The 14629-nt window shown below is 39.9% G+C and overlaps 1 protein-coding gene across 4 annotated transcripts in view; it reads left to right on the plus strand.

Annotated features, from left to right (window-relative positions):
• The window catches only part of ADAM23 (ADAM metallopeptidase domain 23), a 152338-nt gene that overhangs the window by 65408 nt on the left and 72301 nt on the right, over window positions 1-14629 (plus strand). For all 4 annotated transcript variants that reach the window (XM_070421954.1, XM_070421955.1, XM_070421952.1 and 1 more), the window contains exon 4: window positions 8144-8207. In XM_070421954.1, the coding sequence (XP_070278055.1) occupies window positions 8144-8207 (64 nt within the window). The remainder of the gene's footprint in view (window positions 1-8143; window positions 8208-14629) is intronic.

The following is a 14629-nucleotide window of genomic DNA, read 5'->3' on the forward strand; positions in this document are numbered from 1 at the left end:
TTAAAAAGTTCCCAATCCTCTTAGTGGAAATTAATTTCCCCTTTAGAACCCCTTGAAGTTTTGTTACGATATTAGGTATTTGCTGCCTTGTCTTATTTTAATTAGAACATTATAACCACCTTGAGGCTAAGGACTGTCTTTTGTTTCTCTTCTGTCCTCACCCAAACTTCCTTCTGGTGTTCAGGGAATGTTGGTCTTACTGAGTTGAGGGGGCAGAGATGGCCAGGCCGCGCCACTACTCCCTGTGTGGTCGGTGGTGGTATTGTCAGCGTCTGGGCTCATTTCCTTTCCTGGGCCTGAAATTAGTCAATTCCCTTTCTGTTTCTCTTCCTTTAAAAAAGCATAACTTGTAGTTTTTTTTACTTTAACAGGTAAAAAATTCATTGTAAAAACCTTAGGAATTATGGGTCAACAAAAGAAAACAAAAACCATTGAAATTTTTACAGGAAGCAGTAGCCCACTATTGTATTTGTGTGTATATCTCTGCAGATATTTTTCTATATGTGAACATACATATATAAACATAATTTTAAAAAGTTACCAAACATAATGTAATATTTTCTCATTTGTTTTTTATTTTTCACTGAAGGATGTTGTGAACATCTTTCCCATCTTTCCAAGTGTCTGTGAAAACATAGAAACCTACTCACATCTACATCATTTGAAGAGAATAGCTGTGTACGTGCATGTGGTATTTGTTCTTGTTTAATTATTTCCCCAGGAAATCTTTATAAGTAGCACTTATAAGATTATAAAAACTTGCGGATTTAGAGAGCAAACACGCTTTCAGGGCTTTTGATGGCTATTGCTAAATTGCCCTCTGGAAAGGCATATTACATTAATTCATGTTCCCAATAGTAAGTAAGCGTGGAGTGCCTGTTTTCCTCTGTTCTTGCCAGCTCTGGCTAATATCATTCATGTTTACTTTCTAAACTGATGGGGGAAAGTGGTCCCTCATGGCTATTTTAACTCACAGGCCTTTTATTACTAATATAATTGTAGATTTGTATATGATTGATCACCATTAGTATTTTTTTTTTCCTTTTCTGTGAATTGCGTTGTGTACTAGAACATTATATTTTGTGAATCACCTGCCCATGTTCCTTGCTCTCTTTCTGTTGGGTTGTTTGCTTTTACTTGTTTTTGGCTCCTTATGTTAAAGATGTTAAAGATAGCAACTCTTTGTTTTTCATATTCTGTATTTTGTAAGTGTTTTGTTCTCAGTTTGTCTGGAAAATTTGTTTATGGTATTTTTTAACTTAGGAAAATTTAAGAAATTTTTATAGTCATTTAAAAAATTATTTCTAGGTTTAATGGCAGGCTTAAAATAGTGTCTCCTTAACATGCAGCTGTATTTTTATAGTAAATGTATGGCTTTACTTTTAAACATACATTCCTTTAATGACTATATCATTATTTGGTATAAGATTTGATGTAAGGATCTAATTTTCCTAAAATGTTTAGTCAGGTCTTCCAAACATATTTATCCTTTATTTACTCTCTTCTCTACCAATTTAAAATGCCATTGTTTCTACATTTTACATTTTGTGAACTAAATGGCGGACTAGGAAACGGAAGCATGGCAAGAATGAGACTTTTTAATAACACTCTCGAGAGCAGGCGCCCATTGTACAGGAATACATGGTAGGGCAGGGAACATAGCCTATGTATTTAGACCCTCCTCCAGTTCCTCATTGGCTGAGGACTATTTGATCACCTATTTCCTAATAGGTCGCCTAGGTCTTGCTGTCTCCCATTGGGTTATTTAAAACAATGGGCTGGGGCCTTCTCTAGTTGCCTCTACCTCCCTTTGTCTAGGGAAATCTTCCTAGGACGTGTGCTATCAGCCACACATAAAGCTCTCATCCGCTCTCCCCACCCCCACATCCTGTTTGCTCTGGGGAAATTCAGCAGCCGCCTGGCCACTTGCTCTTTCTTTTCTATGAAGATAAATCAGAGGCATATTTCTTACAGCTTGAATCTCTTCTCAACTTTCTGTTCTGCCCTCTGGGCTGTCTCATCAGACCTTGCTCACTGTATCTTGGTTACTGTCACAGTATATTAGGTCCTATTGCCACTCTTCTTTTTAAAAAAATGTTTGGGTAGTTATTCTTTAAGGTGAACTTTAGAATAATTTTGTTAAGTTAAAAAACTTTCTGAAGTCTTGTTTGGGATTAGATTCAATTTATAGAGTGTATGTATATCCATACATATGTACATATATGTATAAATATATGTATAAATATTCACATACATCATACATATGTAAAATTTGCTGCCATTGTTGTCATTGTTAGCAGAAACTTTCCCCCAGAGATTATTCCTACATTGTTTTACAGTGCACATAGAAATGTATTTTATTTTTGCATGTTTATCTTATAACCATTCATGTACACCTGGGAAAAATGGATGTTGTATAAACAAATGTGCACTTTTTCTATATGTACTAAAAATGGTAGAAGCAGGGAGTTCTTGCTCTAGGATGTGGTAAGAACTGGACTTAGAGGAAAGTCATTTCTCTGGACAAGGTCATTAGAAGGCAAGCTTGATAGTAATGGATTTATATCCATTCCCTACAATTTCACTATGTGTGATGCCTGGTTTCATACTTGTATAACTAAATATTGGGCAGATCAGAACATAACCTAGATTAGCAATATTCGACAAACTGTAATATTCATTACTTGAAAATTGTTAAAGCGTTTCAGTAATGTATAACTGTGTTCAAAAAGTATGTCACCTTTATTTGGATGCAGTTTTCTTTGTGTTTAAAATTTTTTGTTTCATGACATATGGGGTTGTAAAAACACATATGTGAGAATAACTATAATTGTATCATAGAGGAATTTCAAAATTACTAGCCCACTTTCAGAGATCCTGGCAGTCATGTGTTCTAATTTAAAAGTCGGAGAAGAGACATGAAACATCTTTCTTTTTTATTTAATGAAGGGTGCTTCTATTGGTGCTACCTTCTCAAGGGAATTCTGAATTGGCGAATCAAGCTAGCTTGAGTCAGGATGTTCAGCTGTTATATCACCTCAAGTTTATCCCTTTTCTCCCTCCTAACTTCTTCTTTCTCTACTTCCCTTTCTATTAATTTGCAGCCTGCCTATGTTTCCTGTTTTTAATATACTAGAGTGTTCTTAACTGTATTATGCTGCGTGGGCCCATCACCTATGAGGTGCAGGAGTGCCTACTCATTAAAATTCTGCTGCAACCTCTTATGTGGTTTAGGAACTCATTAAATTCCCACTGTGACCCTTCAAGAAGCTTACACCCCGACACCTCCATCCTGCTTGTGCGAGGCATGTTCTCCACCTGCAGCTCTGTGCCTATGAGGTGTGCCCACATTCCCCAGCCCTGGCCTAGCAGGCCACCTTTGTTTGACCTAACGCAAAGCCTCAATTCAACCAATAATTACTTGCATCTACTTAACATATTTTTACGCCCTTAAGTCCCAACCTTTCCATACCTACAATATTTGAACACAGCTTAAAAGTCTTACTGTATTGTACCCAAAGGAGTATATATCTTCTAGTTGAAACAACTTTTGGTATAAAAATGTTTTTAGGTGGGATGAAATCAAACTTAAAACTTGAGAAAAGTCGCTGAAGCCGGTTTGGCTCAGTGGATAGAGCGTTGGCCTGCGGACCGAAGGGTCCCAGGCTCGATTCCGGTCAAGGGCATGTACCTGGGTTGCGGGCACATCCCCAGTGGGAGATGTGCAGGAGGCAGCTGATCGATGTTTCTCTCTCATCGATGTTTCTAACTCTCTATCTCTCTCCCTTCCTCTCTGTAAAAAATCAATAAAATATATTTAAAAACAAAACAAAACAAAAAAACAAAAAAATAAAACTTGAGAAAAGTGATTGAAAAATCATTTTACTTTTAAGTCTATTGTTTTAAAAAAGGAAAGCAATGTAAGGGCAGAAGGCTTATTGTAAGGTTACAGTCTTATGTGTATATGAATGTGTCAAGTTTAAATTCTGTCTCTCTTCACTGTATTTTATAGTATTGGATAAATTAAAAATACTTAGTTTAATAAAAGGAAAAGAGAGAAGCCTGTAGTGTAATGAGGGAGTGGGCGCGGTGCTTCATTGTACAATGTTCTTTATGCTTGAAGCTCCACGAAGTTGAGAATATTCACCGTGACCAGCATTTGTTGTCATTAAATATGAATATGAGACCTGGTGGGGAGGGTGGCAGCAGACTTCTTGGGTGAATCTGTTAAGGGCCATTTGGGATGATCAGGGCTCCCAATACTGGGAAGTTAAACACTGTCAGACAGAGGATAATCAGATGAGAGCATTATGAAAGTGGATATTAGCAGCATTCTTTTCTTTCTACACATAATTTTTCATTCTTTGTTCACATAACTATTGACTTCTGTTCCAATTCCAGTTTGAACACATATGGAAACTAATTTATGTGTTTCACCAGTGCAGCTTGAATTAGGATATTTGTGCTACTGTTCACTTCAGAACAAAGGCATTTGTGTCACACGGCATGGCGGGTCAAGACCTGACAAGTCCAGGTTGCTAGAGTGACCGTGGACTCAACAGCTTCCCAGCTTCCACATCTTCCAATGCTCACTCTTCTCCCAACAGCTACCTGCTGATATTATGTGCTAAGAAAGAGAAACTGAGGTGCCTACGCAAGACTGTCTTAAAATGGTGGCATGTAAAACAATTATAGAACCCAAAACAACGGCAGAGGAGACATACTCACACACTGCTTGCTTAGTAGCATCTCACCTTTAGGGTGTTTTTCACCCATAGACTTGCCTGACCTCTCATGTAGAACTTGATGTGTGTACCATAAATTTGACCTTTATGTAACCACTAGAGGCCTGGTGCACAAAATTTGTGCAAGCGCGGCCTGCACCCTCTCCAATCCAGGACCCCTTGGGGGACATCCCTCTCAAAATCCAGGACCGCCAGCTCCTAACCGCTCACCTGCCTGCCTACCTGATTGCCCCTAACCACTCTGCCTGCCTGCCTAGTTGCCCCTAACTGCTCTCCCCTGCCAACCTGATCACACCTAACGGCTCTCCCTTGCCAGCCTGATTGCCCCTAACCACCTCTGCGTTGGCCCCCACCACCGTGGCTTTGTCCAGAAGGATGTCCGGAAGATGTCTGGTCTAATTAGCATATTTCCCTTTTATTAATATAGATGTGCCCCACTTTCCCCAGAACAGTCCTTCCTGATGTATGTCTGTAGTCCTAGCATAACTATTAATATACCTCTTTTTCCTCCCAGAAATGGCCTGATTTGGATAAATGATGTAGCACCCAGTTGGTAAGCCTTGGTGCTTACTGCTCTTCTTCTAGGTTTTCCTTAGCTCTGCTGGTGAGGGAAAGCCTGCCCTGCTGGCTTCCAGGTCCCTTCAGAAGAACTTGTTCTGCTCCCAGCCATCCACTCCATGTCCTCATCAGAGATACAGCCCGAGAGCTCAGCCTGCTCATTTCAGAACTGGACGTTCTAGAGACTGGTAGTTCCACTATGTTTTACAGGGAAGTGAATGATTTTTCACTCGTGGAGAACAGATGGTTTACCTGGGGCCCAGTGCCTGCCTTTCCTAGGAGTCTTCCTCGTCGCCCCAGGCCCTGTTACCTATGCTGTCTCATTCTGAACAACATGCTTGATTATCCCACTCACAAGCTCTCACGACAAGGTTACCTAAAAGAAAGCATGTGGTTCATTCTTTAGAGTAAGGGATTCAAGTTATTTTCCAAAACGCTAGAAACCATTCACCCTTCATGGTGCGGGCCTGACATCTCCTAGATGTTGGTCGATGTTTGCTCACACAGCGAATGTTGATTAGGGTTACCGTGCGCTAGGCATCATGCAGGTGCTAAGGATGCTACAATGAGTGAAAGAAAGTTTTAAGGGAGGGATAGCTGTGGTCAGCCAGGAGGAAATGATGGAGCAAATGGGGATGTGTGCTATTTATAGGAAGTGGGAAGGTGGAGTAATGGGCTATGGGAGCCTACGGTGTCATTTTATGTCTATCTCAGTGTCTGTTACAGGCTCCTAGAAAAGGAGCTGTTTTTCTTCTTTAATATTCCCCAAAGCAGTCAATACTAGAAAGAAGTGTGTAACTTGGGGGAGTGGGGTGGAGGGAGAGGCCCTTTAAAATGAAAAAATAGAATAATTAAAGTGACCTTTATCAGATCTGGCAGTTAATGGTTAGAAAACCATCTGCCTTTGTAATTACAAGCAAAAGTAGCAGTCTAAAAGAACTTTTATTTGCCACCTTTAGACATGCTCCAGTGACTGTGTGGTTGAGAATTTTGAAAATAATGAATTACCTGTAGAGAGAGGTAATTAGAATGCAGTTAGCGCAACCTCTCTGTCTCCTGGTGAGACAGGAAGTGTTCCTCAGAGAAATGTTATTATCAACAGCCCTGTTTATGTATATTCCCGGCGCTGCTAGCTGACTTCATTAACTAGATATGAAAGAAGTTTCTGCACCCTGTCAGGCATTCCCAAGAATACAGAGTGAAGAATTGTTATTTTGACTATTGTTTAGATTTTAAAAGGGAATGGGTATGTGCCATGTAGAATTATCAAGAGGTACACACATTTAATTAGTCATTCCATTAGAAAAACCTGTCCAGGGCACAGGCATGTGCTTTATTTCTGTGTAGTGAAGGCTGCCCTTCGGCTCATGTAGGAAACTATACCAGCTGCGCAGTGCGCCTCCCAGGAACTCTGCTGACTGGCTCCAACCCTCCTCCAGCCTCCTCATTCGCTCATTTTAGAACTGCAAAATCATGAGTCCTATCCTATGTCGGTTAAAGAAGTAGTGTCAAGAGTTCCCAACAAGAAAACCTACAGTTAGGTAGAATCGCAGAAAACAGACTGTCCGAGCAGGAAGGGACCTGAGGGCTCGTCTGCTCCAGCCCTTGCCTTTTGCAGAAGAGGAAATGGAGGCCTACATTTAAGACACACATTTGACTCATAGCAGAACCTACTGTTGTCCTTCAGTTACCCATAGGACTATAAGAGTTAATACCCCTACAGTCCTTAGAACTGTGCCTAGGACATAGTAAGTGCTCAGTAAACTCAAGTTATCACTTGTTATTACTTCTAGTGGCAGAATTCAAATGAGAATCCAAATGCCCTAACGCAGCCCAGTGTTCTTTCATATTTTGCATGTTCCACGTTGTAGACAGAGAAATGTGTTTGAAGAAGTTGAGTTAAAAATCAAGAGTGACAGCCGCAATGCCATTGCTGAGCGCGTGCTCCATGCTGAGTTCTGGGCTAAGCACTGCATATGCGTTTTCATTGAATCCTCACCGTGTCCTATGAGATTCACACTCTTTCTCGTCTTCATTTGACTCCCATAAAGGCCGATAGGTAACTTGTCCTTAGTCACACCATTATTAAGGGGCTGGGCTAGGCTTTAAAGCCTCCTTTCTCTGACTTCAAAATCTATATACATAACTGTGATTTTATTTCAAGAATTGGCAAATTATGGCCCTTGGACCAAATCCAATCCTTCCTGGTTTTGTACAGTTCTGGATTGAGAATGGTTTTTAACAATTTTAAATGGCTGATCAAAAATAAAGAAGAAGAATATTTCACGATATGTGAAAATTATGTGAAATTCACATTTCAGTGGTCATAAATGAACTGTATGGGAACATAGCAGTGCTCTTTCGTTTGCATGTTGTCTGCGGCTGGCTCTGAGATGCAACAGCAGAGTTGAATAGTTGTGATAGGGATCCTGTGGCCTGAACAGCCTACTACCCGGCCTTCATTCTATCCTCCTCCTCAGTGATGATGCTTTATGAGATTCTAATGATTTAGAGCACTGTAGTGGGATTTTACAGGGCCTAACTCCTCCTGTTCTCTGCCTTCTTTGTTTGTTCTATATTAATTGACATATCAATCAAATGATGAATAGTGTGTATAAAAGAAGCTCACCCTTAAATACCTGTATCTTGTGTTTTGAACAGACTGAGGGATGATTTGTTGCTGGATAACCTCGAGGTTTGATGATTACCTTTTTTGTACTCTGGACTGTGGCTACTTGTCTGTGTTTTACATGCCCCCCATATCCATTTACTGAGCTGATTATTTTTAAACCTCCAAGTATCTTAGATGCAGAACTCACTCTATTATCTTTCCTTTGTAGTGGCTTGCTGTCTTCTGATTACGTGGAGATTCACTATGAGAATGGGAAGCCACAGTACTCTAAGGTACGGTTAACAGCGTATGAAGTCCTGTAGTATAAAGAGACTTAGTCATAGGCCTGGTCAAGGCACACTACATGGTTTTGATGTCTGTCTTCAGTAAAAGTATTTGTCATCTTATACAATGGCACAAAAAATTATGTTTTAATTTTAAAGTACATTTAGAAGAAATTTATTAAAAACTTCCAAATGTTGAAGATAACAATAGAGATTCAGTATATTTAGGGCAGTAAAGAAACGTTTGTTTTGGTTACACATATAGTATATTATGTAAGTGAATGGTAAAAAGAGCTATACAGTTCCATATCAGCATTTTAAATTAGTAGCTAACCAGGCTATGGTCATAGAAACTGAATGGCAAGACTGGGTGGGTCATTAGAATGAGTATTTAATCCAAGTGACTCTAGTGCCCCAGAAGGGCAGAGGACAGGTAGGGGAAGGAAGATTTAGGGAGCACCCTCCCTCCTCATCTCTACAACATTTCTTTGAGGTGGATATTATTATTCCTATTGTGCAAAGGAAGAAATGAAGGCAGAGAGAAGGCAAATAAACCTTCCAGAAAGCATTGTAATATGAAGGTAATTGGGTTCTTGATTTCCTTCAGTGGGAGGTTAACTTTTGTTCTCTTCAATAAGGAGCAAGTGGGTTTAGATGAAAACCAGAGGTGGATTCTTTGTATGGAAGGAGCAGTGATTTCTGCCAGTGGAATGGCTCCATCCAGACTTGGATCTACAGGAAGTCCACAGGGTGCCATTGAGCCGAAGCAGTGTCCACGGATACCACAGGCGTGGGAGAGGACACAGAGGGGAACAAACCAAAGTGGGGACAGTCATTGGATTCTTTTTTTCTAAATTGCTAGAGTATCGGTAGAAAAGTGGACCTTTAATGTGTGGGTTTGCTGGGTTGTGCAGCACAGAGAACTGGGTTTGTCAATCTGATAGCCTTACGACAAATAGTTACTTGTTAATACTGCCCAGGGGGACCTGGCATTGCTCAGGATTTATAACTGTCCCATCATTAGTGATTTGATGTGTGTTCTAAACCTGTGAAAATTTCCACCACAGATTAAGAACGCCCATATATTATTTTTACTAGTCCGTCAGTTCTTGCCTGAGGCTGCATGGGGGTGGGGGGAGGGTGGTGATGGTGGTGTTTGAGTCTCCCTAAAAGTTAATGCTGTGGAAAGTGAGCAGAAATGCTAAATCAAGCAAGGTAATGGTGCTTCCTGGCACTTGTACAAGCCACAGCTCTGTCCTCATGCCAGGGCCGGGAGCACTGCGGATGCTGAGTCATGAGTGTGGTGTAGAGATTGCAGAGAACTTTATAGACTCAGCAAACAAGCCACCTTTGCAGGCTGCAGTAACCTGACCCAAACTAATCACTAAGAAGTTTATATATATGTTAGAAGCAGAATAGCTAACGGCCTCCAGAGGTCATTGGAGGTCCCCAGAGGAGGTCTTATCATTAGTAAGACACGCCAAATCTTGTGTCAGTTGAAACTAAAACTTAAAGGGTAGTTCAATGCTGGCCAAATAAGTGTTCATTGCAGTTTGTGTTTGTGGTCATTGCTTTTCTCTTATTTATGACCCATTTTCTCCAAACAGCTCATATACCCAAACTCGCTTCATATATAATGAATTAAAGGCAACCGTCTGGTTTTTATGTCTATATCTGTATGTGTGTGTGTGTGTGTGTGTGTGTGTATATATATATATATATATATATACACCCCTCCCTCCCAAACTTAAATGATATGCCCCTTAAATATCTTGTAGCAGGATTTTTTAACCTAACAATATTATAAGCATTTTAGCATATGTTAATCTCCTAAACTTTTATTTTAAAGTATATATGATATTCTTTCCTATTTATTTGCTATAATTTGTTTAAAAATCCCCAATTAGTAGATATTTAGATTGTTTCTAATCTTTCACTATACAACCAACTCTAAAGAAAGGCTTTTCAGACATATTTGAACACATCTTTGATCATTGCTTAAGGATTAATTCTGATAATGGGATTTTTCTGGGTCAAGACAGGCACCTTGTTTTAAAGCTTTTGTTACATCTTGAGTTTTTCTTTCTGAAAGTTTATATATAAATTCACATTCACACCACTATTACATACATACTTTTAAAAACATTTTTTTAAAAAAACTTCCACTGCATTCCATGTTGTTTAAGAAAATCTTAAACAGAGTACCAGAAATTAACATAGAAGACTGTTTGGGTTAAATAAACCTGTTTTGTGCAAACCTTCTTCCAAAGATCTCAAACTATTTAGACCAGTGGTTCTCAACCTTCTGGCCCTTTAAATACAGTTCCTCATGTTGTGACCCAACCATAAAATTATTTTCCTTGCTACTTCATAACTGTAATGTCGCTACTGTTATGAATTGTAATGTAAATATCTGATATGCAGGATGGTCTTAGGCGACCACTGTGAAAGGGTCGTTCGACTGCCAAAGGGGTCGTGACCCACAGGTTGAGAACCGCCGATTTAGACAAAAGTACACATACACAATACACACACACACACACGCACACGCGCACACACATACACACATGATTAGACAGAAACAGATTCACTAATAGCCTGTTGGCTTTAAAGTGAAATATAAATGTGGACATTTAATATATTCTGGGAATTAATTTGAAACAAAGTGATGAGTCCATACTTCGTGAAGCTTGTCTAGGTTTTCCTACTTCATCATCGCCTGGCTCCTACCTAGTTCCCACTTCCAGCTCAGAAGGGGCTCATGTCTTAGGCTTTTACTTGTGCTGGGTGAAAAGACTTCTTTTCTTATGAAGCAAATATAGGAACTGGAGAGGTCAACCACCTAAGTAGGTAACATAGCCTAGCTGCCAGGTAGTCAGTAAGTACATAGGGGAGACTTCTGTTCTGCACCTGACACAACATTAGCTTTTGTGGAGTTTCTAGCACAGTGCTTTGCACACAGTATACAATAAAGCAGTGTTGTTGACTTGTTGATCAACTTTGTTGATGAACCTATTAAAAATAAATTGTTAGTATTTTAGTTCTTATAAAAGAATTAGACATCCATATGACAGCATAAAAGAATATTTTAAATTCAGCATATTTCTATTAAACCTCTTTAAGATGAACCATTAACTTTATGTGCTTGCTAACACTTTGGTTTCTCTTCTGCTGATAAAAAGAGCTACCACCTGGCCAGCAGTATAAGATTGGATAGAGAGATGCAGTGCTCCCATCCCTACTTCCCTCGACCTTATTGGGTAGGGAAATTGTCCTTTCCTTGCTCTATTTTCTCACCCTGACTTCTTCCTGTTCCCTTGCTCACTCCTGCCCAGGGTCATAAGAGTGACCTAACCGGTGGGAAGGGGTTGGGCATGACTGTGTAATCCCTTCATCTCTTTCTTTTGTGATATCACCTCCCTACAGGAAGAGCACCTTCTCTCTACTTTTCCATGCTCTCAGTTGTATAGTGGCAGCCTGGGAAGGGGGGAGGTGAGAAGGGTTGTTTGTCCCATGTTGTCTGTGCTTAGGTGGGTAAGTCTGGATAACTCAGGGTATAGCATTAGCAGGCCTATTGGATTCTCGGCGAATCCTTTCCTCCAGTATAGTGCTATCAAAAATGAAGGTGATCTATTTTTTATTTGTTTCAGTCCTGTGTCACTCTTATTCGGTTCTAAACTTAATTGGGTACCACTTCACATCCTCTAGGATGGCTATAATAAAAAAGATGGACAACAACAAGTGTTGGCAAGAATGGAGAACTGGAACCCTGATACACTGCTGGTAGGAATGCAAAATGGTGGAGCTGCTTTGGAAAATAGTTTGACAGTTCCTCAAAATGCTAAGCATAGGGTTCCCTTATGACCCAGCAATTCTAAACCTTTACATATCCAGGTGAACTGAAAACATATGTCCAAGCAAAAACTTGTACATGGATATATCTAGCAGCATTATTTATAATCGCAGAAAATTGGAAACAACCCAAATGTTCATCAGTTGACCAGTATATAAACTAAATGTGGTATAATCACACAAAGAAATATTATTCAGACATACAAAACAATGAAGTACTGATTCATGCTGCACCATGGATCAGTCTTGTAGACATTATGCTAAGTGAAAGAAGTCAGACACCAAGGGCCACATATTATAAGATTGCATTTATTTGAAATGTCCAGAATATGTTAAGCAAATCCATAGAGATCAAAAGTAGATTAGTGGTTGCCAAGGGCTTGGGGGGGGGGGCGGGGGGTGGTGGTGCAAAGGAGGAATGGGGAATGACTGCTAGTATAGGGTTTCCTTGTGAGGTGATCAGAATATCCTGGACATAGTGGTGATGGTTTCACAACCCTCTGAAAATACTGAAAACCACTGAATTGTATTTTAAAGAGTAAATTTTATGGTTTGTCAATTACATCTCAAAGGAAAAAAGCCTCAAGTAGGGGAATGGTGGTTTATTTAACTACCTTCTCAACAAACATTCATCTTCTGCTCCTTTAAGATTTTGCCACTTAGGCTCATGAATAAGCCATTCTTATTTATTAGGTTCCAGGTGCTGGATATACGTCAGTGAACCAAATAGATACAAATCTCTGTCTTCCTTCTTTTTTTTATCACTGTAATCACATCACCCTCCTACAGTGTTTTTTTGTGTGCTTTCCTTATCAAATCACCACTGTGGTTCAGCTTAAATTTCCTTCTTCCCCAAAGACTCCAGGCAGGGATTGTCAGAGGGAATGGGCCTCGGTGGGCTTGGCTCAGGGCAGGCCTGAAAGTTAAAAAAAAAAAAAAAAATCCCCATGAAATCAAGAAAGCAGACAGTACTGGCTCCTCAGAAAGCTATTTTAAGTTTGAGTAGTATAATTTTGTGTGAGCTATTAAATATTTATATGGCATTGGTACAGCCAAACTGTTTTCATACTTGAATATCACTGCCAGTTTAATGAAGGTAAATAATTAAACTGGTGTCGCGGTCACAAGTTCTCTGCTTCTCTAAAATAATTTTTCATTTTCTTATTCTGCCACATTCAAATTCAGATATATGTGTCCAATTATAGATATCTTTTTCTTTTTTGCTTACCAGCCCACTGATTTATTAAATAGGATTGATACACCCTGCTGGTTGATAAGTTTGAGGAATTTAAAGATATGCATATAGAATAGTGAATATATTGTTATATTTAGAAATAGAGCCTGGAATATCAAATAGGAACTAAGGGCTATGTAGTTTCTTTTCAAACGTGTATCCACACGTTCAGGAGTTGATTGACAAAATCAGAGCTTGGCCACCATGAACGGCCTAGCTTATGAGAGTTTCCTAATGAAGATGATATGAACTGGGTGATAGAACTTGACTGAAGCAGATGAGGTCATCAAGCAGACACAAAGGTGGGGCAATTTTAAAGTAAAGTAAATTGAAACAAAAGGTTTCCTTTTCCAAATGGTTGTATTTAAAGTGAGTAGAATAAAAAAAAACATTCCTTTGTTTGATCAATAATACCTGGGATCCAAATCTTTCGCTCCTCTGTGTTATCAGCAGGCTCACAGAGTTGCTGCCCCAGCCACTTCTGATTACGAAGTGTCTTAAAGGATGCAAATGACTTCAGTGTTTCGGTATTTGCAGGAGTGGCCTGGTGGTTTCCAGGGGACTTCTTAGCTCGGCAGCCTTGTGGAGCCGTGTCCGTTACTGGAGCATCACCTGGCCGTGGAGCGCTCAGCCATGTGCCAGTGGGAGGCTGAGAACGTTGGGAGCATACTTACTAGGATTTTTAAGTTCCCTTGACTAGCCAGTAACTCTCACTTATCAAATGTTCCACTTTGTTCAATTTAATGAACTGACAGTTTTGTATCCCGAAATGCCCCTGGGGGCCCCCATAGACTCATGTCGTGTGCCGAATGAGCCCTTTGTGGCCCCCCTCCCTACTGTTCGACTGGTCACCGATGTGTCCCACTCATAGGCAGTGGTCTCTAATTCACTGCCAGCACTCTTGAGCTGCTTGAGGCCTTCCTGACTAATCCGAGAGCCTGAAGATGTGGGATTCATCTTGGCTTTTCCTGTTGTTGGAAGAGCATTTTAACAATGCCTCCCTCTCTGTACATGGAGGTAGTGGTTACTGTGAGATAGTGGGTGTTCAAGCCCACTAGAAGTGGCCGGTTTGCCTGCTCCACTACTGTTACCCTGTTTCCCAAGCAGGAATGCCTCTTTTCAGTTGGGATTTATTTAATATGAACTACCTCAGGATGTTCCTTCGCAGTGGTGTTTACAAAATGCTGCATAGATCCGGAGAGTTGCTAAATAGTATTTCACTGGTAATGCTTTCTTGAAAACTTGGTATATATATTTAGTAATTAGTAACTCAGAAAATTATTTAATACTACTAACACCCATACAGAATTAGAACCTGCCAAACTATTTATACTACTTAGTATAA

This window comes from Myotis yumanensis, unplaced genomic scaffold (genome assembly GCF_028538775.1).
Source record: "Myotis yumanensis isolate MYYU_CA2020_CCGP unplaced genomic scaffold, mMyoYum1.0.hap1 SCAF_8, whole genome shotgun sequence".
NCBI classification, from domain to species: Eukaryota; Metazoa; Chordata; class Mammalia; order Chiroptera; family Vespertilionidae; genus Myotis; species Myotis yumanensis.